The 24,815-nt window shown below is 44.2% G+C and overlaps 1 protein-coding gene across 2 annotated transcripts in view; it reads right to left on the bottom strand.

Annotated features, from left to right (window-relative positions):
• NAPSA (napsin A aspartic peptidase) overlaps nucleotides 1–24,815 on the bottom strand; it is a 776,864-nt gene that overhangs the window by 224,491 nt on the left and 527,558 nt on the right. For both annotated transcript variants that reach the window (XM_044059077.1, XM_044059078.1), the window contains one exon: nucleotides 7,219–7,418. In XM_044059077.1, coding sequence (XP_043915012.1) covers nucleotides 7,219–7,418 — 200 coding nt within the window. The remainder of the gene's footprint in view (nucleotides 1–7,218; nucleotides 7,419–24,815) is intronic.

Raw genomic sequence — 24,815 nt, 5'->3', positions numbered from 1 at the left:
CATGAAACACCCCTATAAGCCACACCCGTATGTAGGTCACTCCCCAAGAAAGCCACTCAAGTCATTTCCTTCAATTACTTAAATGCATAGGAAGAAAAGATACCTTGTAATATAGTTAAAAAGCAAGTGAAGGAAGGTGGAATTTATTTTAATAAACCTGCTTTATGTGTTGCTCCTTCACACATTTTACTGTAAAAGTCATGCCCTCAGAAAATAAATGCCCATGTGCCTTCTTTCATCAAAGGGATGCTTAAGTTAATCTAAATTTACTTTGGGTAGGCAAGTGAGCCTTACAGCTCAGTGAAAGTAGAATAGCAACCTCTCTTCCTCCCTGTGTACAGTAGCTTAAACTAGAATGGCACAAACACAGAGCCATTTGCTAAACGATAAAGTCTCGCAATGAAAACAGACTTAGCATGACCAGTAAACTTCTCTGCCATTGAAATGGCATGAAACTCCACATTCATAGAAAATGTATCTGGCCAGTGGAGGATTAGGTTTACCTTTGGGCGGTTTTGTAATTAGACTCCTTTCATACATTTTAGGGCAATGCATACATGAATTTGTTCTTTTCACCTTCCTGATTGTACTAAGTTATATTCCTTGTATAATACAGCACCACTTGTTAGAATGTGTTTTAAATTTGTAGTTTTAAACATTATTTTAATAAGCAATGAAACAAAGTATAAACTAATGACAAAAAAAAATGACAAAACTACCCATTTCAGAAAATTTCAACCATAAAAGGAAGCCCAGACTTCTGTCATTACAATCAACCAATATCACTCGATACACAATCTCTACAGAAGTAAAATCATCGTAATAATTCCACATTAAAAGAAATCTGTAACTAATGAAGAGGATGCTACTGGCAAACAACTTTACACATCAATGTTTCATCTACAAATTCAGTGCCTGTTGCCCTTGAATGAATCATCTATATCACATTAAAAATGTGGTAAACTGGTAATATTGAAATAGAAATGACTGAAACCAACAAGTTCATAGTTACTAGGCATCTCATACAAAAGAAGTGTAGAACCCCTATTCCTCCTGATTATACACCAAATAATCTGTAATCATATGGGTACTGCGATATCAGCACTTCATCTATATGGCATGGAAGTAGAATCCACAGCCTTCTGCACCGAAGGCAATTATGCTACTAACACTGCTTTCAAATTCTACAACAGTGTGCTATTTGATAAAACAGTTGCACACTGAAAACAGGCTTAGCATGAGCAGTAAACTTCCCCGCCATTCAAACAGCATTAAAACCTACATTCAAATAAAATGCATCTGGAAAGTGGAGAATTAAGTTTACCTTTGGGCTATTTTCAAACTACAGGCTCCTTGAACACATTTTTATGGCTATGCATACCCGTATGTGTTCTTTGATTCACCTTCCTGATTGTAATAAATTATATTCCTTGTACAATACAGCACCAGTTGTTAGAATGTTTTAAATTTGTAAATTTGAACATTTTTCCAGCAGGCAATAAAACAAAATGCATGACCCAATAATGACAAAACTGCCCATTTCAAAACATTTTAACCATAAAAGGCCACTCAAACTTCTGTCATTACAATCCACCAGTATTAATCAATAAGCACAATCTCTGCAAAAGTAAAATTCATCCGAATACTTCTACATTAAAGAGATTTGTACAGCAACAAAGGCTTCTTTTTTAAAGGAACGAACGGCTACTTTAAATTCCATACACCTATTCTCACACAGTAACACACACACACACACACACACACACACACACACACACACACACACACAGACACAGACACACACAGACACACACAGACACACACAGACACACACAGACACACACAGACACACACAGACACACACAGACACACACAGACACACACAGACACACACAGACACACACACACACACACACACACACTTTATATCTTATACAAACAGAACAGCAAATTTAAATTCCATACACATTAGACCCATTATAGAGTACAACTCCCCTTTTGGAATGCACCTCACAAGACATCTGCAGCAACTGGAAAGGCCACAGAAGTACCTCACAAAGAGGATTACTGGCCTCAAATAAATGCCCTACACTGACCGCCTCAGAAAACTCCAGCTTTACTCTGTAGCATATCGCCTACTCCAAGGTGATCTCTGCCCAACATATAAAGCTATGTCAAACCCAGAGCTGTTGGACATGCTACACCTAAAGAAATCCCAGTCCCTCTGAGCTACACGCTCTAGGGACCTAAGCCTTGTCACCACAATAAACAGGACATGTTGGAGGGATAGAGTCCTGTCCCAGAGACTTCCCATACTCTGGAACAGGCTACCCATCTATGTCAAGTAAAGTTCTTCATTAGCACTCTTCAAGAAAAATCTTAATGAGTGGATGGGAAATAGGAAATACACCCTGGGGATCACTTCTGTGTCTCTGCTCGACAGTGGCACAGGAAAATAACTTTCTTGGGTGGCGTAAGCCAGGGAACCTTGTTGGCTAGGCTTATGTAGGCCCTTGGGCTGATAGCCTAGTACCTACCTATGAACCTAAGAACATACCCACACACATTCTCTCTCATACAGAAATAAACAGTTTAAAGTACACATATAGACACACACACACACACACACACACACACACATACATACACACTCAGGTTCATAGGTTGGTACTAGGCTATCGGCCCTAAGCCCTGTACAAGCCTAGCCATAACAATTCCCTGGTGGAAGTTCCTAGGTGGGGTACAATAATTGCAACATCACAATAATAAATGTGTGGAATGTGACTGCATCTTTAAGAGATTAAGGAAAATTGACTAGGAGACAATTAAATGAGCTTTTAGATGACATTACTGATTGGCAAAATTCCCCCTACACTGCAATACTTTTCTCTGTCACATTTAAAAATACATAATGGCATGCGCCTTTCTTTTACAAGTAAATGCTAACTCGAACTTTCCTAGTACTCCTTACAACAGCAGCAACAAAACACTTCACCCACCCTTTTGTTTTGCCACAGGAGAAAGAGAGACTCCTCAAATATTATCCATTTCAACTACTACATCAGCCTGTCAGACCACAGACACAACCTCAATGAACAAAATCCTCACATCACCCATCTCCAGGAAGCTCTCTGCCCGAGCAGTATAACACACTTTGAATATGTGTAGTCACTTTCATCATGCTGCAAGCAATTTCTCTTTACAACCACAGGCAATCACTGCTAAATACTATTCTTTAGACCTTTGTTAATAATAAAAGTGAATGTTCTATATAATGGGAAGACTCTTGCAGATTAAATATCCACATTGACATGATTGCTAGGGTTACAGTCTGATGTACTAACTTTGGAATTCATATTTTTATTGCTTTTCTCCACAGTATATGATGTAACTGACTACAACTTTTGGTGTCATGGCTAAAAGGGATTGAAGGTCTAGTCCTCCTACCCAGTTAAGAATGTCTTACTGCATAAGTAAGTAATCATACTGGTGTAGATCCTTTCATTCTCCCTGTCACTGCTACTACACTCATCGTCCCTTTTTATTTATCCTCTATTTTCTATCACTACTGTGAATACAGAGTGCAGTTGCATAACTAGTACTTGATTGTACATAGCTGTGCACCCCCTTTTAAATAAATTAGAGAGAGAGAGAGAGAGACCAAGAGAGGAGGGGATATTCTGTTTCACTGCACCCCTGAGCTGAAGCTACACAAAAAAGTCCAATGGATCAATCTTCTAGCCGGTTAAAAAATTAATACATATTAAATGGTACATTTCAGTCCCAGAAAAACAGCAAACTTCATTCACCAAAGGAAGGAAGTTACACCAGCTGTAAATACAAAAATTATCACTGCACAAAACAATGATTTTTTAACTCAACGCTAACATAGTAACATGTTACAAGAAATCTCTTCCCGATAGTGTGGGACTGTTTTCTAAGTCAATCCAGTAGTAAATGTCTTAATGCAAGCATGCCGTGCCAAAGCTTAGCATACTAGAGCCTCCATTACGTACACAGTTTGCAGAAGGGAGTAAGACACATATCCATGTGCACGCTTCTTGAACTGCAGAATGCATTTAGATGACATTGACATCATGACGCACACAACTTTCTCCTTAAAGGAGAAGACTCTCGCACCGCCAACTAAAGTTTTTTTTTTTAGCCTCCTAGCCAACCCTCAGCTGTAAGTGGGAGGGTGCTTGCTTCCCCTCCCCCACCCTCTGCCCTCTCGTTCTAGCGCCAAGAGGAGTGCAAACTTTATATTAATTAAAATAAATAAATAAATACATAAGGCGCCCTTTACAAGGCCAGTCTGTATGGCGCCCTAGGCGGTCGCCTAGTTCGCCTATACCTAGGGCCGGCTATGGGGCAGGTCATGCCTTTTGAACCTGTATGACTTCTTTGAGGCAGTCACCAAAGCCGTAGAGGAGGGTAAGGTAATTCACACAGCCTATCTTGACCTCGCCAAGGCTTTCGACACCATCCCCCATTCTGGAATTATAGCTAAACTCACTACACTAGGTATAAATCCCTACGTCACAAGTGTTGCCAACTGGCTCACTGACAGAACCCACACTACAAAAGTTGCATACTCCAAATCTGACTTCAAACCAGTGACAAGTGGAGTACCGCAGGGTTCAGTCCTGGGACCTCTCTCTGAAGTACAAGCTAACACAGTAGGCCTTTGGCTAACAAAGTTCACAGATGACTGCAAACTACGAGCCATAGAGGAGTCCCCAAATGATGTGGACATCCTAAAGAAGGGCCTCACTCAGACAGATGCCTGGTGTCAGAGCCATGGCCTCAAGCTCAATGCCAAAAATTGAATTGTCATCCCCTTTGGTAAAAACTCTGTACCCATGAACTACCAACATAGGCAGCAGTCTACTTAACGCCAAATGTGTGATAAGAGACATTGGGACCCAGGTGGACAGTAGTCTCTCCTTTGATAATCACATCGCCACAGTAGTCAGGAAATCCTTCTATGTGGCACATATCACAAAAGGGTTCTCATCCAGGAAAAAAAAAGAGGTCATTGTTCCCCTCTACTAGACACTTATTAGACCCATTATACAGTACAATGCTCCTTTTGGAATGTACCTCACAAAACATTTGCAGCAGCTGCAAAGGCCACAGAAGTACCTCACAAAGAGCATTACTGGCCTCAAACAGATGCCCTACACTGACCATCTCCAAAAACTCCAGCTTTACTCCATAGCATATCGCCTACTCCGAGGTGATCTCTGCCTAACATATAAAGTTATGTCAAACCCAGAGCTGCTGGACATACTACACCTAAAGAAATCCTAATCCCTCCGAGCTACATGCTCTAGGGACTTAACCTCGTCACCACAATAAACAGGACATGCTGGAGGGATAGATTCCTGTCCCAGAGACTTCCCATACTCTGGAATAAACCACCTATCTATATCAAACAAAGCTCCTCATTAGCACTCAAGAAAAATCTTGATGATTGGATGGGAAATAGGAAATTCACCCTGGGGATCACCTCTGTGGCTCTGCTCGACAGTGGCACAGGAAAATAATTTTCTTGGGTGGAAAAAGCCAGGGTACCTTTTTGGCTGGGCTTGTATAGGCCCCAGGGCCGATAGCCTAGTACCTACCTATGAATTTGGGGACCATCAGGAAGGTGTTAAGAATGGATAAATCCAGGATGGGGTGCCAAGTGCCCTCTTTTCTAGGAACAAGGAATAATCTGGAATAAAAGCCTTCACCTGTTTGATCCGAGGGTACAGGTTCTACTGCCCCTTGGGAAATGAGAGTTTGGACTTGTTTCAATGCCTCTGCCCACTGATTTAGAGGTAAGTCCGGGTATCCTCTTGGAATTGGGAGTTTGTTGAAGGAGAATTTGTATCCCTGAAAAATGATCTTTAAGACCCATTGGTCCTTTGTTACAGAAAGCCAATTTTCTTTGCAGAGGGACAGCCTTCCTCCCAGTTTCTGTTGAGTGAAAAGAGGGCAGAGGGGGGAGAGGGAGTCATTGAGAGTTTTTGCCATAGAGGGATGGCTTAGAATTCCCTTCCTTTGTTGTGGAAGAGGTCCACTGTTTGGTTCTCTGCTGTCCCTGGGATAGGAATCTGGGTGGTCTGTCCCTGCGGGGTTTTCCTTGCCCCTATCTGCTAGGTGCAGGAAAGAATCACTGTTTAGAGGGAAAATTCCTGCTGAACCTAGGAGGTTGTACCTGAAGGAAATATTTTACTGTTTGTGTAGAATTTGCTTTGTCTCCCATCTTTTTAAGCACCTCTTCTGCTTTTGCTCCAAATAAGCTGTGCTTATCCAAGGGTGCATCAAGTAACTTAGATTTGACATGATCAGGGAGAGGTTGTTCCTTCAACCATGCATGTGTCCTAATGATGGATCCAGCAACAGCTGCCCTACTTGAGGCTTCTAGGGCATCATATCCACAGTGTAATGAGCGTTTAGCCACTTGACAAGTAGAGTGCAGTATATCTGCTAACTCTTTCGAATTGGCACAGTCAGGAAAGGTTGAATTTTTTTACTTTAATAGTTCCAAAGTGAGTTACTGATATTTTAATTTGTGGAACTGACAGTTGAGAGCTCTGATAAAGTATATACCTCTGCAACCTTAGCTTTTACCCCATCTATCCAGAGCTCTGGAGTCCCTGTCAGAGGGAGTAGGATTCTTTGCAGAACTAGCCTTAGCTCCTTTTGGTGTAATGACCTCCAGGTCTGCAGCAGGATTTCTGTACAATTTGTGAGAATCTGGTACTCTAATACCTGTCAGGTTTTGGACATATACTTTCAGCTGAATTTTCGTATCTTGAGGCATAACATGAACTGATATAATTACAAAAGAACTTATGGCACTAGCCCTGTGCAATAAGAACTGACCAAAACTCTCACGATTTTAATTAGCTGCATTTCTGAAACAATCAAACACCAGACTGGGTATAATTAAAAGAATACATTTCTTTTGTTGGCATAGATTTTTATAGTCAGAAAAAACAGCTCTGTTGGCACAGCTTTCAGGTCAACGTTAAAAGGGAAAAGAGTGGCACCAAAATTGCATTCATTCAGGACTTGTAGTAATATGCTAGGACACTACAAGTACAACTAACCAAAAATGTGGTTTACTACAGCTAACTTTATAAGCTCTCAGTATGGAAAGTAGTTAATGTATCTATGGAAACTAATTACTTCAGAAACAATCATCAACATTGTCTGTTTTGTTACCTGCTTAGATAGAAAGAGAAGATTTTCTTTTCAACCAGATTCTGTGCCAATATACTGTCAAACACAGGTAGCACTCCATCAACTGAAATAGATGGGTAGCCCATTCCAAGGATACCGTCAAATCTAGCTACAACAAAGACAATGCCAGGCTGAGTTACTGCTTCTGCAAATGTCTGATTCTGGATCTTCATATCTGATATCTGAAAACAAGGAAAGCAGGACATTGTCAACCAAGAGGAAGGCTATCAGAATTCTCAAGAGTGGTGTTACAGAAGTGCTGTATATGATCAAGTTTAAGATACAATTTACAGTTATGTATACATACAGTGGTCAGAATACAAAAAAGCTGCACTTGCAAACTGGCAAAAAGCTAATTAGCTTTTTCAAGGAAAGTTTTACTTAGAAGAAAAAAAAGACAGTTACAGTACTGATATGCTAATCAATACTTTCTCGCCACTGTTTCTGTTACTGAACAGGCTAGGATATTTGCCAAGTTAGTAATTCTGATGGCCAAAGCATTCCAGCAGAATTTCTGTAATTCAAGCTCTAGCAAAGGGTTATGTTACTGTCCACAAAACCAGCTACTGGACTAATCACACTAAGAAGCCAGAAAAATGAACCTAGTTTTAAGGTTCCTTTCAATTCAAATTGCCTAATAAAAATATAACCAGTAACCAACCAATACAGTAAAACTGCATTTAAGAAACCTGGCAGAAAAAAAATATTCTACCATTTTGATAGATTAAACTGAATAATCACAGCACACTTCTCAATTACCTCTTGATTTTGTCTCATATTTTTGCATCAAAGGACACCCTACCTTGCATAATTTTCTAGGATGAGCACCACAAGAATATGTAAACCTACCAATGACTGGCCCCCAAAATCTACTGAAAGAATTTAAATAATTTCATTAAATACCATTATAATATCATTATTCAGTTTCCAGAGCTGCTACCAGATCAAGCAAATGAGAACAGCTCAAGGTGTTTAAATCTTTTGAAAGAAGCTGTTTTTTTTCACCTAAATGTCATGTTTTTCCAAGTCTGCCTAGACAGTGTCAAACAGGTTGTGACTGCTCAGAACACTGTTATGTTAAGTTGTCGAACTCGCCTTCGTTCTTGTTGGTTGGGATCAGAGCCGATCCTCGGCTCCAACTCGGCCATCTTCTACAGCTCAAGAGCGGTTTACTGGCTCGAGGCTACCCCTTATCCCATGATGCCTAGCGATAGCTACCCAGATCTCGTTTGCCACTTCAGATGCAAGGTGTCATTTTTCTGGCTCAGGCTCGTATAAAGTATTTTTATAGAACGTTCTTACTTTAGAAATAGTCCTTTTTCAGGTTTATTGTTAACTTTTTTTTGTTTTTTCTGTTAGCTAGTGTTTAATTGTAGCATTCCTTCCCTTCCTTGTAGAACTCGTTTAACTTAGAGAGTTCTCCCCCCCCCCATCCTCTTCTTGTCAGGTTGGCCGTTTAGGTTAGAGGCTTTCCTTCTACCTTTCTTTCATAGGCTAGCCGTTTAAGTTAGAGGCTTTCCTATCTAAAAAAAAAAAAAAAAAAAAAAAAAAACCTTTAGCTTTAGTCTGCTAGTATAGTGTGTTTTTGTGTAGACTGTATTTTGCTTTGATAGCTATTGTTGTATTTCTTGTTTCCTTTTTACAGGATGTCAAAGGAATCCAAAGTGTCTGGGTTCAAGAAGTGTGATTCATGCTGTCAGAAAATGTCTCTGACAGTTGGGCACACTTCTTGCGTCTATTGTTTAGGCGCCGTGCACCTGCAAGACTCTTGTTCTATCTGCCATGCATTTAGCCCAAGAGTTCTGCAGGAGCGCAAGAATAAGCTTATTCTTAGGGGTCTTTTAAAGCCCCAGGATTCACCAGCCAAGACCTCTCAGCCTGTGAAACCCCCTAAATCTACCAAGCCGTGGGCTCCAAGTTCGCAGCAGTCCTTGGTTCAGACTCCACCTTCTACTTCGGTTCCGGCTGGCACCGATAAGACTATCTCCCCGTCGGCTCCATCAGAAACTTAGGAGCCTTCGTGGAGCCACAAGAGGCTGAGGTCCCCTTCCTTGGAAAGGATACATTCGGCTCCTCGGTCTCCCCTGCTTCAGAGCGTGCGCAGTCACAGATCTTCTCACTCCTCTAGGCTGTCTGATCACGATGTGGAGAGAGTGGTCAGTAGGTTGCTAAAGTTGAAGGCACTTGCCAAGATGTTGTCCAGCCCTCCTCAACAGGTGTCGGCTCCGTCCACTTCTATCGATGTTCTTCGTCCAACTCCATTGATTTCGGAGCCGGAGTTCGTTGGGGTTCGAGTAGTGGAACCGTCGGCTCCGATAACTATCTCCTTTGGTTCTGTCGTCGGCTCCGATCCCCTCGATAGTGCCGTCTGTCAAGGGATCTGGGCTCCGGGGCTCCCTCGTCGGCTCTGAGGGGGTGAGTGGCATCGGACCCTTGCCCGACCCCGTTCTTCCTCTCGGAGCTTCGGCGCAGGTGAGCTCGGCTCCTACATCGGCCTCGGAGCCATCTCCCTCGGTGCGGAAAAGGATTCCGATTTCCTCAGAACCAGTGCCTTCTCTGCATCGTGGCAGGGATGCCTTCGATGTCGTGAGGAGTGTGCTGGCCAATGACTCAGCTCCACTATCGGCCCCACCGGCTCCGTCCCCTGTAGTGCCTATGACAACCTCTGCTCCTTCTGCAGACCCCAAGCATGGGGAACCGGCACTCCAGGGCACTCCATTGGGTGTTTCCTCTTCTTCCGAGGCCTCCCCTGACCATTCAGAGGAGCCCCCTCGTAAGAAGAAGTGCAAGAGGAAGCACAATGACTTCCCTGAGTCTGTCACTTCCGATACACACTTAGATGAATCGGAAGGGTCCCAGAGATCCCTCTCTGAAGATGTTTCCTTCTCGGACATCCTAGAAATGCTTAAGCAGAGGGGGAACTGGAATCCTCTAGCCCCTACAGAGGATGAGTCTGTATTCCTGGATGCTTTCGGTTCCCGACCTTCCACCTCCTGGGTTTCTCCGCCTTTCGATCCACGTATGGCAGTGGTGGCTCGAAAGGCTTGGTCAGCTCCGGATACAGTGGAACCAACTCTGAGGAGACCTGGCAAGTTCATCACAGCACCCCATGATAAGCAGTTCCTTACCAAAGGTGTTCCTGTTGATGCCATGGTGGTAGCAGCAGCCACCAAAAAAGTGTTAGCGGAGACCTCTTCGTCTGTCCATCCTCCTAACAAGGCGTCTAGGACTATGGACAGATACGGGAAGCGAATGTTTGCTTCAGCGACCTTTTCTATGAGGTCACTGAACTACGTATGCCATTTTACCCGGCTTCAGAGGGATCTCTTTAAAGAGTTCGGAGATGCCCTTCAAGGTCCAACAGCTGATGGGGCTCAAGCTAAAGTAGCTTCCCAGCTGGCGATGCTTAATTCTGTAGTCAACTCCTCCATGAGGCTCATTTCCTATGCAGCCGATGGTGCAAGTAGAGCCGCAGGTACGGGTGTGGCCCTTAGGAGGCATGCATGGATGCGGCTGTGTAATTTTGCGGAACCCTTTAGAGTGTCATTCACCAACACCCCCTTTGATGGTTCCTTTCTTTTTGGACCACAGATGAAGGACACTTTGACTAGGTGTGAGCAAGAAAGCAAGACTCTCTCTGCCATGGGAGTCCATTTTTCCACTCGTTCTAGACCATACCCCAAGGGTCAGAAGAGTGGTAAAATGTGGTTCAGAAAATCCCAGGGAGCCTCGCCTGACACACAGAGATTTTTCCTCCACAGGCAGAGGGGGAAACAATAACAACAGACGTTGCCCTCCTGCAGAGGGGGTCCGCAGAACCAGGGCAACAGAGATTCTTTCTCTGATAAGACCTTTCAGCATCCCTGAACGGTTGCCAGACTGCCTGCCTCTGGAGGCAGTCAGGGGAAGACTTTCACTGTACCCAAAAGCCTGGCAAAATTTAACGCAAGACAGATGGGTACGGTCCATTATATCCGGAGGTTACAAAATTCCCTTCTGTCAACCCCCCTAACCGTCAAGGAAATCCCTTCCATATGTTCCATCCAATCTGAGGGAACAAGCAGTAATAGAAGTTTCAAAATTGCTAGAAAAAAAAGAGTCATCCAGGAAGTCCCAGCAGACCAGCACGGATCCGGAACTTACTCAAGGTTCTTTTTGGTACCAAAAAAGACAGGGGACTGGAGACCAATTCTGGATCTCAGCAGACTAAACAGGTCTGTTCAAAGAACAAAGTTTCGGATGGTCACACTACAGTCCATTCTACCCTTTCTGGGTCAGGACAACTGGATGTGCTCGACAGATCTTCAGGATGCGTACTACCATATCAAAATGGACAGGCTCTCCAGGAGATTTCTTCGCTTCCAGCTGGGAGCCAGTCATTACCAGTTCAGAGCGCTGCCCTTTGGTCTCACCACAGCCCCCAGAGTGTTCACCAAATGTATGGCAGTGGTCATGGCTCACCTGAGACGTCGAAGATTCCATGTGTTTCCATATCTAGACGACTGGCTCCTCACTGCTACTACCAGGCATCAACTTCTGCAAGCCGGGGACTACACAATCTCAATCTGCTCTCAGCTAGGCATTACAATAAACTTCGAAAAATCTGCCTTGTTGCCCTGTCAATCTGTCACCTATATAGGAGGAGACACAAGGAACATGTCCGCAAGGCTACTGCCAGAAAGGGTGTCTACAATTCGCCAGCAAGTACAAATTCTAATGCAGAGCAAAAGAGTCTAAGTCAGGTTCGTCCTTCAAACTCTGGGTTCTATGGCAGCAGCAGTTCTAATTCCACTGGCCCGCTTTCACATGAGAATCCTTCAGTGGCTTCTGTTCACACAGTGGTCTTTCCAACAGTTGCCCATGTCTCACATGATCATGATTACAGAAGCATGCAAAAGGCACCTTTCCTGGTGGATGGTCTCCCCACTAGTTACTCAGGGCAGACCCTTCATTCAGCCCCCTCCGGTTGTCACAGTGACCACAGACGCCTCCCTGATAGGGTGGGGGGGCATTATCAGAGCAGGACAGTCCAAGGCACATGGCAGCCTCACGAGTACCATCTGCACATAAACGTTCTAGAAATGAGAGCCGTGCTCTTAGCGTTGCAAGCCCTTCAGGACTCTCTTCCTTCTGGGACCATTGCAATTCAAACGGACATGTCAGTGGTGTGGTACATCAACAAGCAGGGCGGAACCAGGTCCTACCCCCATGTCGAGAAGCACTCAGACTCTGGCAATGGGTGATTTCCTCCCAACGTTTTCTGATTGTGACGCACATCCCTGGGAGGTCCATCGTCATAGCGGACAGGCTCAGCAGAGCTATTCTCATGCCTCACGAGTGGTCTCTGAATCAGGAAGTTGCAGATCTTATCTTCCGCAAATGGGGACAGCCTTGCTGCGATCTTTTTTCCACCCCCCTCAACAGCAAATGCAGCAACTATTTCTTCCTTCTTCTGCTTCCTGGTCACTCACCCAGAGACGCTCTAGTCCACAATTGGCCTCAGGGACTTCTTTATGCCTTTCCTCCATTTCCTCTGATTCCAAAACTCATACTGAAAGCTATATCATTGGGCTGCAAAATGATCCTCATTGCCCCCTACTGGCGTCGACAGATATGGTTTCCGTTCCTGCACCATTACCTATCAGCCCTGGACTCTGGATCCGATTCCAGACCTACTGATTCATCAATCAGGCAGGTTGCATCAATCCCTCCAAACACTCCAGCTCACAGCTTGGTTGCTCCACTACCAACCTTAGCCAGGCATTCCAGCATTTCCCCGGTTGTACGTGAGATCATTGTCTCCTCTCACAAGTCCACAACTAGAAAAACTTATGCTAGTAAATGGAAATGTTTTTCTTGTTGGGCAGAGGCTAGGAACGTAGATCCTTTTTCAGCCACAGTCCACGAAATTCTGGAATTCCTATCACAACTTTTTCATTCCGGGTCCGCTTCTGCTACAATCAGGGTTCAATTAGCAGCCATTTCTAATTTTCATGTTGGGTTGTCAAATTCAAACATTATGTCTCATAAGCTCTGTAAAGCATTTTTAAGAGGACTACTCTCCTTAGACCTCCAGTGAGAGATCTCCCTCCTCCTTGGGACCTTAATTTGGTAGTAATCTCCTTAACTCTGCCTCCCTTTGAACCAGCAGTGTCCTGCTCCATTCAGTTTCTATCTTGGAAGACACTCTTTCTGGTAGCTATTACTTCAGCCAGACGCATCTCTGAACTTCAAGCACTATGTGTTCGTCCTCCATACTTGGTTTTTCATAAGGACAGGGTTGCTCTGAGGACTAATCCTTCATTTCTTCCGAAAGTCTGCTGAGAAAATAATTTAAACCAGTCTATAGACCTTCCTGGGTTTTTCCCTAACCACACCAACAAGGCAGAGTACAAATTACACCAACTGGACATTCATAGGCAATTGCGTTTTTACCTGCACAGGACTAAGGAAATAAGGAAGTCAGACCAACTATTCCTTTCCTATGCTCTAGGCAAACAAGGTCTCCCAGTTTCCAAGGTGACCTTATCCAGGTGGTTGTCTCACACTATTACTTTCATTTATCAATTAAGAAACAAAGAGTTGCCTATTAAACCGAAAGGTCATTCTACTAGGGCCTTGGCCACCTCTGTAGCCTTCCAATCTAGGTTGCCCATGGATTCTATCTGTGCAGCTGCTACGTGGGCAAATCCTCATACCTTTATTTCTCATTACAAGCTAGATATGGTCTCCAGGAGCAGAGCTGACTTTGGTTCCACCGTTCTGAAGAGTCTGTTCCAATGAGCCGCCCAGGATTGTAGGTGCGAGGGACGCTGTCCCAACCAGCAAGAATGAAGGCAAGATAGACAACTTAACATAAAGAGGTTATATACCTACCATAACGTTCCATGTTAGTTGTCTTCATCTCGCCTTCTTTCTTGTGTCCCACCCTTCGTCCCCCTGTCCTACTGGACTGAGAGGAGTTCTGGTTTCACTGGCTGAGTGTTCTCTGGTTTGTTTCCTCTACTGACTTAGAGAATATGACAGGTATGCTCAACCTATTTGTTTGGACAGGTTTATTCTCTGGCTATGTCTGGGGTTAGCTATTTCAAATGAGATCTGGGTAGCTATCGCTAGGCATCATGGGATAAGGGGTAGCCTCGAGCCAGTAAAGAGCTCTCGAGCTATAGAAGATGGCCGAGTCGGAGCCAAGGATCGGCTCCGATCCCAACCAGCAAGAAAGAAGGCGAGATGAGGACAACTAACATGGAACGTTATGGTAGGTACATAACTTCTTTTTCTTTTTCTTGCTTCATAAGAACACTGTCATTGGAAGAATGTGTCAGAGTCACGCCTCCTGCCATGACACAGTGGGCATATGCAAGTTGAAAGCCAGAACCCGCACCCGTCGTAAGCACCTGTATGCCTTCACAGCAGGTAAACTACTGGAAAAAGTAAAATAAATAAATAAATACATAATCTTGAACAATCAGAAACATGGATGCAATGTCAAAAACTGAAAGCGTGAACTACTGAAAGATGAAAAAATATATAGTTATGCAAGTAGAATTATCACAACAGCAGAGATTTGAATAGATAACGGTAGTAGTAAAAAGCTATACGAGACATATCCTGCCAGAAATATCAGATGTCCAGCAGCGGTAGCACTGTTGCCTCACAGCAAGAGGTTCTCCCGTTCGATTCTCGGCTGGAGCACCTTCTGTGTGGAGTCTGCATGTCCTCCCCGCAGTAGAGTGGCGTTCGAAAGAAATGCGTAGAATGGGCATGCCTTCGCTGAAGGTTGGGTGTCAAGCTGGCACGTCGGCACCCATAAAAAAATCTACTGCCAATCATTAGCAGACCGGAGTTCCGCTGTGGCGACCCCTAACCGAGAAAAGCCGAAAGAAGAAGAGCAGTAGCAAGTATAGAAGATTTTGTTCACTTTACTCATGTACCATGCCTTCTGAAGCAAAAAAGTATGCTGGTATGAATAGGAGATATGTGGGAGAAACATCAAAGCCCAAAGATATGTCATATCCTGATGTATCAAAAAGGATCACCTCAACCTTTTGTCATGCTTGAAACAAAGCGTCAAAGGTACCTAATGGGAAACCTTGGTCTAAATCTAACAAATTACGTTCTGGCTGTGGAAAAGGGGTAAATTTTAACATGTTTAGTGAAATTCTGCACTAAAAATCTAGGTGCCACCTCTAGGACTAGAGTTCTAGATTCAACTTCTTTCCAAAAAGACCCAGAGATGAAGCCACAACTCTAGTGGAGTGTACCTTGACATTCTTGGGATGAGAGGGGAGCTTCTTCCATGATGAGAACTGCAGAACTGAATTACCTGAGATAACTATTTGAATATGGTTTGATTAAACTGATTTTTTTTTTTTTGACAAAAATCAGTTTTTCTTACCTAGGTAATATCTCCGGTATCTATGGACATCCAAAACATAAAAATAATCTCTCTCGTTTGTGATTAGGCTGGGGAAAGAAAAAAGGTAGACAAACAGACTGAGTTAAAGTAAACTTAAAAAAACACTTTTGGCATAAATGACTGATTAGTTCTAAGACTCAGTCTTCGCATTACAAAAAGGCCAAAATGAGCTGAAAAGACATGTGGACTTTTAACTGAGATACAATTCTAGATGAAGTCAGAGAAAAAAGGCAAATCTGTCTTCCAAGAAAGGAAAGATCTATAAGGAAGAGTTAGCCACAGGTTCAAATGGAGGCACATTCCTCCAATATAAAATTAAAATCCCAGGATAGAACCACCTGTTTTCTATATGGTCTCACATATAAATCCCCCTATCAGCAATAGCTTGACTTGTAATAAAGAAAAATATAATCTAATGATACTCAAGCAGAAACAGCCAAATGATATACCTTTATAGAAGTGTAAGACATGGCAGATATGAACAACACAGTACTACAGTACTACTGGATCCCCTGCCTGGGCTGGGTCCTGGTCTCTGCTAAGTCACCAACTAGATAATCTCTTCATTTGGCTAAATATGATTTTCTAGTAGGCAGGTTTTCTAGACTCCTTTAAAACCTGCTGCATGCCCTCTGAAAAGAAGTGCCTAAATGGAATCAAAAACTTGTCACCTAGTCAGTCAGAATGCTGAGATGGATAAGAGATCAAATGTCCTGTGTAAGCCCACACTGTGAGGATGATTTTGGTAACTCTCCTGGTCAGGTGCACCAAGATGGAGAACCAATGTTGTCTGGACCAAATTGGGGTTATCACCAGTGTCTTATTTATCAGAGAAAATTTGGGTGGAGGCATAAAGGAGTATTTCTGTCCATGGAAAAGAAAAGACATTTGATATCTGTGCATGTTTGCAAGGTATCCTGGTATAAGAAAGTCTATAGCAATCTGCTTTGAATGGAGGCAAAACAGATCTACTAGGCGCGTTTCCCACTAGGGGTCATGTCCTCAAAGTCCGGGGTATCTGTTACTACAGACCAATTTTGAATAGGAGGGGGAAAACGGAGAACAGTAAGAGTTCCTTTGTAAATGAAACCTTGAACAGGAACGAGAAAGGATAGGGGATGCTGCTGTTGAGATCAAACAGATTTGAGGAACCACAGATTCCTTCTCATCAAATCTGTCTGACATGACCATGAGAATAGTTGATGCCACATAGCCTAGAATTTGGTATGAACTCTCTTGCAGTGAAAATGGACTGGTGAACTAGATCCAAGAACTGTAGATGGTAAAACAAACACAAGATCATTGTTGTCATCTGCCTGGCTCAAAGTATGGGTCACCAAATCAGACAACTGCACCTTTTAGATTTTCAGATCCAGGGCTCAGGCTGCTCCCTCTACCCATAATTCCCCTCCATCACTACAATACTTCAGATCAAGTTTGCCCACCAGTACCCTAAATATACCTTTAAAAAGAAATGGGGAACAGGAGAAAAAAATGAATAATTATGACACAGAATAAGACTGTATGGCAGACTAGGCTCCAAGCTGGTCCAATGTAGTCAGTAGAGAGCCACCAAGATAACAACATAGGTACGGGGAATGAAGCGAGGAAGGTTGAGCTGTAGAGAAGACAACAAGGACCTAGCATAAGTACACAACTTTTGTATCAGACGTTGCCTTTTCAATCCAACTCAACGTATGGAACAGATTCCCTATCTACTACAAGTGCAAGGTAGTCTCATGGAAAGATTTTTTCGAAGAATGGCAGAGCCAAAGAATGCATGGATTCTAGACTAAGTACAGCTTGTAAAGGGAGACAACTCTAGACCAAGTAACTGCTGTACTAATGTCATCTAAAGGCACTCTGGCAAAGAACGCTGTAGCTGCTGCAATAGTTCTAGTTGAATGGGCTTTATGTTTGTGCAAAAGGGCTAATCCTTTCACTTTGTAGACAAAGCCAATATACTCAGCCACTGGGACAATGCGACTTTTGACACACCTTCTACCAGTATGACTCTTAAAAAGGAAACAAAAAGGTGATCCATTTTCCTAAAATCTTTGGTAGAATGCAAACAGAAGCTCCGTTGAATCTTAGTCGATGATGAACATCCAGCAAATGCAATGTATATTCCCCTTTTTGGAAAATTTTGGAAGAACTGGGGAGTTATAATGGCTTGATTAACAGCAGCTTCCAAGTTCATTTTTGGAAGTCAGGATTGGTTCGACGAGAAATCCTATCCTTATGAAAGGTCAGATATGGAAGTTTACAAGATAATGCCTACAGCTTTGAAGCTTTCCTAACTGACTTGATGCCCAACAAGAAAATAATCCACCAGGAAAGAAATTTTAGTTCTGTTGAGGCTGCTGGTTCAGGAGTGTCTGTTAAAGGCTTGAAGCAACAAGATAATATTGCAAAAAGGAAATGGATCGCTCAAAGGGAGTCTGAGCAGCAATGTTCCTCTCAGAAAGGCTACGGACAGCTTTAAGAAAGCAAGAGGGTTAGAGAATAAGATATGAAGCACTGAAGCAGAAAGTCTGGCATCACTCACCATCACTGCAATTGAAGAAACCAATCAGTTAATCTCAGTCCTTGATGTCCCAGTGAGGCTGACCAGATGGACGAGACAAGGCATCCAGAAGAGAGTCCAGCACTGAAAGAATAAGTTTTAAATAAGGCCAAAGGAAGAAGAACCAAACCTGACAAAGCCAAAAGGGGGGCAATGAGGATCACCACTGCTTTGCATCAAATTGCCTTCTGTAGAAACTTTGCTATCAGGGGAAAAGGAAAAATACATACAGAAGGCCTGGGGGCCAAGTGTGAGTTAGAGCTTCCCTCAGTGACTGACCCGTCTGGGGGATCAGAGAAAGCAGCTGTTGCACCTGGTGTTGTGAGGGGATGTCAAGAGGTTACAGCAAGGTTGGCCCCAGTGACTGAATGAGGAACCACTCATGAGGCAGGAGAATGGATCTGCTCAGTCTGCCCACTAAAACATTAGTACTACCCAAGACATGTGATGTCACTAGAAGAGAGTTAGGAAGACATTGTCCACTGTTAGATTCTCATGGCTTCTTGATATAATGGACACAAGCAGGTTTTCTTTTGTTTGTTGATGTAGCATACCACGGCCATATTGTCCACCTAGATGAACATCACACCTTTGGGATGGCAGTCCCAAAAGACCTGCAACTGTAGGAGGACCACCTTCATCTCCAACATGTTGAACTGACGTTTGGCCTCTGAATTTGTCAACATGCCTTGGACCATCTCCCTTTTGAAATGCTTCCCTCATCCCAGAAGTGAGGCATCCATGGTTTCTGTGGCTATAGACGGTGGGAAGATGAATGGACCATTACAGACCCTTAGTGGGGAAGTCAACCAGCAGCAAATATACTACCTGCATATTGCAGTTAGATGAACTGGAAATTGCATGGGTTGATACAGCACTGACCACTGGATAGAGACAATCCACTGTAACACCCTCTGTAAAATCAAGCCTGAAGAACTAGTGCGACTGAGGAAGCCATTGACCCCAGCAATCAAAGGAAAAATCTTGTTAGAGGTTGGGGGGGGGGGCAGGACCTCAGAAGCTTGCTGACACAAAGGAAGAGAGGCACTCCTGAACCTAGAAGTTTGACAGTTTGAGAAATCATATCCAGGTGACACCCCAAGAGTTCTACCATCTGGTATGGTGTCAGCCAGCTTTTCTTTAGACTGACAGTAATGCCCAGTTGGTGGCAAAGTTAGGACAAGTCATCCCTGATCTGAATAAGTAGATTCCTGGTGGTTGCAGTGAGGAGCCAGTTGTCTAGATATGAAAACACCCAAAACCCTAGCAGCCTTAGATGCACTGCAACCATGGTCATGCACTTTGTGAACACCCTGCGGGTTGTGGTGAGACCAAAGGGCAGTGTTCTGAACTGGAAATGACTAGCCCCCAGCTGAAAGTGATGGAACCTTCTGGATTGAGTCACTATTTTTATGTGATAGGAGGTATCCTGAAGGTCTAATGAGCACATCCAGTCATCCTTCCTCAAGAGATTCAAGAATGGACTGAACCGTAACCATCCAGAATTTCATCTGTTTTAAGGATTAATAGAGGTGACAGATGTCCAGAATGATGCTGAGGTCCCCCTGTCTTCTTCAGAGCCAAAAAGTATCTGTATAAACTACAGATCAGTGCTGGTCTGGTGGGACCTCCTGGATGACTCGCTTTTCTAGCAGCTTTGAAATCTCTGCTGCTGCCACTTTCCTCTGATGGGGTGGAACATCAGAAAGTTGATTTTTGATTGGCTGATGGGAAGCAAAGAGAATAACATAGCTTCTGTTAATAATCTTCTGCACCCAAAAATTTTGTGTGATGGCTAGGCAGGCCTGAGGATGCAGAGACAAGTGTCTCCCAACTGCCTCCAGAGCAGAGCAGTCAGGCAGGCAACTGCTCAGTAGCGCTGGAAGGGTTTCTCAGTAAAAAGACCTTGCATCCCAATTTTGTGGTCTTCCTCTGCCACAGGGGTAACATCCACTGAAACTGTTACCCCTCTCTGCCCTGGGGGAGGGGATCTGTCACCAGAAGAGTCCTGAGCATGGCTGAGACTTGCCAGAAAGTATAGTTGTATAAAATCTTACCATAACCTTATATGTCCTTCTCTTCTTCATGCTGCTGTATTCATAAAATGAGGGTGTCTGCCTCCGGTTGACTTGTACTTCCAGCCATTTTACAAAAGATAAATGCTACTGTGAAGGTACGTGCAATGGCCTGCATCATAAACAGACATCAGGTATAAAGCGGATGTCAGCAAGCACCTACCTCAGAACTGGATACCGCCGGGAACCAGCGACTATGGAGTGGGTTACTCGGGAGTCAGGCAAGCATCAGGGGAAGGCAGGGTGGGAAACTACACGGCAGCATACAAAAGAGAGACATCTAAAGTTATGGTAAGATTTTATACAACTATACGTTGTCCTTCTATTCATATGCTGCTTTATCTATAACATGAGGTAGAGTGCAAAAGCTCATGCAATTAAGGATCGGGGAGGGTGCTGATAGATTTTCCACAAAGCCACGCAGAATGGCCCTGGCAAATCCTGCTCTGGACCTGGAAATGATAGCCAACTTGTAATGTTTGGTGAAAGTGTGGACAGATGACCATGTAGCTGCCTCCAAAATGGCAGGTGTATCCAAACCCTTAAAGAAGGCTCCAGAAGAGGACACAGCCCTAGTGCAGTGTGTCTTAACTTGGAAGGGGAGCCTTTTACCACGGGATATGTAGCAAAAGGAATTTTTTTTGGAGATCCAGGAGGAAATGGTTTGCTTGGAAACAGGGTGTTCCAGGGCTCTTGGGTGATAGGAAACACAGTCTGTCTGATTTATGAATGGGTTTGGTTTTGGCCAAATAGTATCAGAGTTGTCTGTGTACATCCAATGAGTGAAGGATTCTTTCGCAGGAGGTTTGTGGTGAAGGGAAAAAGGTAGGCAGATTGACTACCTGATTTAGGGAAAGTTCATTAACTACTTTGGGCATGAAGGTTAGTATGTAGGCAAACCCTGTCCTTCTGGAAAACTGTGAAAGGGGGAGAGGTCATGAGGGCTTGCAGTTCAGAGACCTTTCTGGCTGAAGTAATGGCCACCAAAAGAATAGTTTTCCATGTGCAATGTTAAAGACTGCAGTCCTTAGCTGGTTCAAAGGAAGGTAAGGTAAGCTTTTTCAACACAAAATTAAGATCCTGAGGAGGGGGAATAGGCTTCCTTGGAGGTCTAATGTGTAGCACTCCTTTCAAAAAGAGCTTGACCACCAGCCTGGAAGCCAAAAGGGGGGGGGGGGGTTAAAACATGCTGAGATGGCAGACAAGTGTGCCTTGATGGAAGAATATGACAAACCAGTGTTCATCAATTCACACAGGCAAGACAGAAACACTGGAAGTTCTACAGACAGTGGTTGAAGGTCTTGTTTTAGACACAGTACAGAGAATCTTTTCCATTTGGATAGATAGGATTTTCTGGCCTCCTGCAGAACCTGAAGCACATCTTCATTACAAAGGTGTCTAAAGGGAATCAATGCCCTATCACCCAGAGAGTAAGGTTTAGGGTGGATATCTGGGGGGTGTATGAGAGTTCCCTTCTCCAGTAAGTATGTCCATCCTGAGGAGTAAATTGTGGTGATTGCCATTGGCTAGATTATGTATAAGGGGGAACCAGTCCTGCATTGGCCAAAAGTGAGTCACCAACAAGATTTGAGGCTGTTCTCTCTGAATCTTCAGAACTTTTTGCATGAGAGGGAAGGGGGGGGATGCATAAGCAAACATCCCCTTCCATGGGAAGGAAAGAGCATCTGCCTTCCATGCCCCAGGGGTGAATATCCTGGCGCAGTACGTTGGGAGTTGTATGTTCATGACAAGTCTACATGAGGAATACTCCGTCGATGGACCAGGTCCAGAAGCACATCCTTGTTTAACATCCATTCGTGAGACTGTGTCATATACCTGATTAAAGAGTCTGCCGTCACATTCTCGGCTGAAGGTATATAGACGGCTAGAATGGATACATGTCTCTGTTGGGCAATCGGCCTGCAAAGCCAATCTGTATAGGATATAGGACTTTGTCTGCATAGGATGTAGGACTTTTTCCCCCCTTGCTTGTTGACATACCACAGCACCGTGGTATTGTCTCTGTACCATCTCAGCACTCCTGGGTGGATTTGACCCTTGAAGAGTCGAAGGGCAAATATCAAGGCTCTCATCTCTTAGATGTTGATGTGATCACTCTGTTGGGGATGGGTCCATGTGTCCCTCACTCTCCAGTCTCCTACAGTTGCCCCCCAACCAGAGTCTGAAGCATCTGTGTACAGATCCTGACTGGGGGTAGGGGGCTGTAGGGGATGACCTGGACTGTCTGCAACCTGAGCAATCCACTCCTCTAGCTCCCTGGAGAGGCAGGGTAAGAACAGTACCATAAACTCCAGAGGGTGCAGGTGTTATTTCCAGACTGTCCTTAAGTACCACTGAAATTTCCTCATGTGTAACCTTGCTAAGGGTACCATGGGAATGGTGTAGGCCATCAATCCCAGGAGCCTCAGAAACTCCCTGGCGGAAAGGGCTTGGAGATAAAGAATTCCCTGGAAGTAAGAGGTGAGGGCCAGAATTTTGTCTGGAGAAAGACAGGTTATCATTTGCCCTGCGAGTTTCCTGCATCCTAAGAACACATGGTCCTGTGAGGGGGTCAGAGAAGATTTTTGAAGGTATATGGTAAACCCCAAGCCTCTCAGTATGGGGATGGTACAGCCCAGATGCTGTTGAACTATCTGTGGAGATGATGCCTGGATGAGGATACCATCCAGATAAGGGTTGGTTTCCCAGCATTCTAGTGAAAGCAATGACTGGGACTAGGCACTTTGTGAACACCCTTGAGGCCATAGAGAGACCAAATGGCAAAGCACAGAACTGAAAATGTGCAGAACCCACTGAGAAACGAAGAATTTCCTGAAAAGAGGATGAATTGTAATGTGCAAACAGACATCCTTTACGTCCAAGGACACCAAGTAGGCCTGAGGGAGGATCAGGGGAAAGAAAGTTGGAAGAGTCAGCATCCAAAAGGAAGGGCCTTGAGGGAGGTATTTAGATAGTATAGGTCCAAGACATGTCTCTAGGGACCTTCTTTCCTGGGGACCAGTAATATTCTGGAGCAAAATCCTTTCCCTCTTAAATCTTGGGGTACCTCTTGAATAGTGCCTTGCGAGAACAGGGTCTGCAAGACTGGAGGAAAGGAAGACATTTGGTTTCGAGGAGGTTGAGGAATGTATTTGAAGGTTGGTCTGAATTCCCACACCATAAAATAGCCCTGTTTTATGATTGAGAGGACCCAAGAGTCCTGGGTAATATATTTCCAAGTGGGAAAGGAGAGGGAAAGACGTAGGGAGAGTGGGGTATCTGAGCTTAAGACCTGGTAATCGCAGACTGCCAGGTTTGGCCTAAAAAGGGTGCTTTTGAGCTGGAGTTGGAGGATGCAGACCTGGAAGGTGTCTGCTTCCTGGAATCTTTCTTCCCTCTGGAGGATGTGCACCTGGAAGGCTTTCTCACAAAGGTGGTTCTAGCCAGGTAGTTCCTCTGGAAGTGGGGGAACTGGGGACACAAATATATGCCTGAGGTCCTGAAGTTCTTTACCCTTCTCTTGAAAGGCTTTAAAGAGCTCTGCAGCCGCAGAACTGAACAAGGCCTTATTATCCAAGGGTCCATCCATTAGCTCGGTTTTAATGTCATCTGTCAGAGGTTGTAGCCTAAGCCAGAAGTATCTCCTGATGACTGCAGTAGCCCTTGCTGAAGCCTCCACTGCATCACAACTGCATTTTATAGTGTCTGGTAACTTGGCTGCAGGAACTCAACAAGCTATCAATCTTTGCCTTGTTGGGGGAATCGGGTAAATCACCCAATTGTTTAATGGCATCTGTCAGAAGGGCCAAGGAATATTTGGCCATATGATTCTGACAGTTTATGGCTCTCATAGCTCAGGTGGCAGAGGTATAGACTTTTTTGCCTAATCTTTCCATGATTCTGCTTTCCTTATCAGAGGGGAGTAAGGAAGTAGATGGAAGAAGTTTAGAAGTTGTATCTGCAGCCACAGAAATAGCTGATGGGTCTGCAGAAGGGGGCTTGAAGAGGAATTTGGCATATTCAGGGACTTTATAAAATCTGTCAGGGTGCCTTGGTGCAGGGGATTGGGAATCTGGGGCTTTTGAAGCAGCCAGGAATCTGGGGCTTTTGAAGCAGCCAGGAATGCATCCAAAAAGGCAAGATGGACAGGGTGAACAGCAGACAGGCTGGGGACTCCATTTCCAAGGGGTAATAATACCTCTTCTGGGTCTTAGAAACCCAACTACAGTCCCATTTAAAAAAGTCCTTCATTTGTACAATCATCTCCCCAAAGGTAATGTCTTCCCCAAGGGAATCGGTTCCATTTGACGACTCCTCTGGGGAAGCATACCCCAGAGGGGAGGCAATTTCAGAGGTGGGATTCATCCCCTGAAGATTCCTCTTCCTCAGAGGAACCGTCAGCCAACGGCTTACTCTCAGGAGTGGAGGTTGAAGGGGCCTGGGCAGGAACAGAAGCCTGGTACAGGGCAAAGAAGGCGTTAAGTAGGCTTTTTTTTTTTTTGGGGAGCATCCTATGCAG

Source organism: Protopterus annectens, chromosome 17.part0 (assembly GCF_019279795.1).
Source record: "Protopterus annectens isolate FY-2018-M chromosome 17.part0, PAN1.0, whole genome shotgun sequence".
Taxonomy (NCBI): Eukaryota; Metazoa; Chordata; order Ceratodontiformes; family Protopteridae; genus Protopterus; species Protopterus annectens.
The sequence above is the reverse complement of the archived record's forward strand: the minus strand, read 5'-3'. Positions and strand labels throughout refer to the sequence as shown.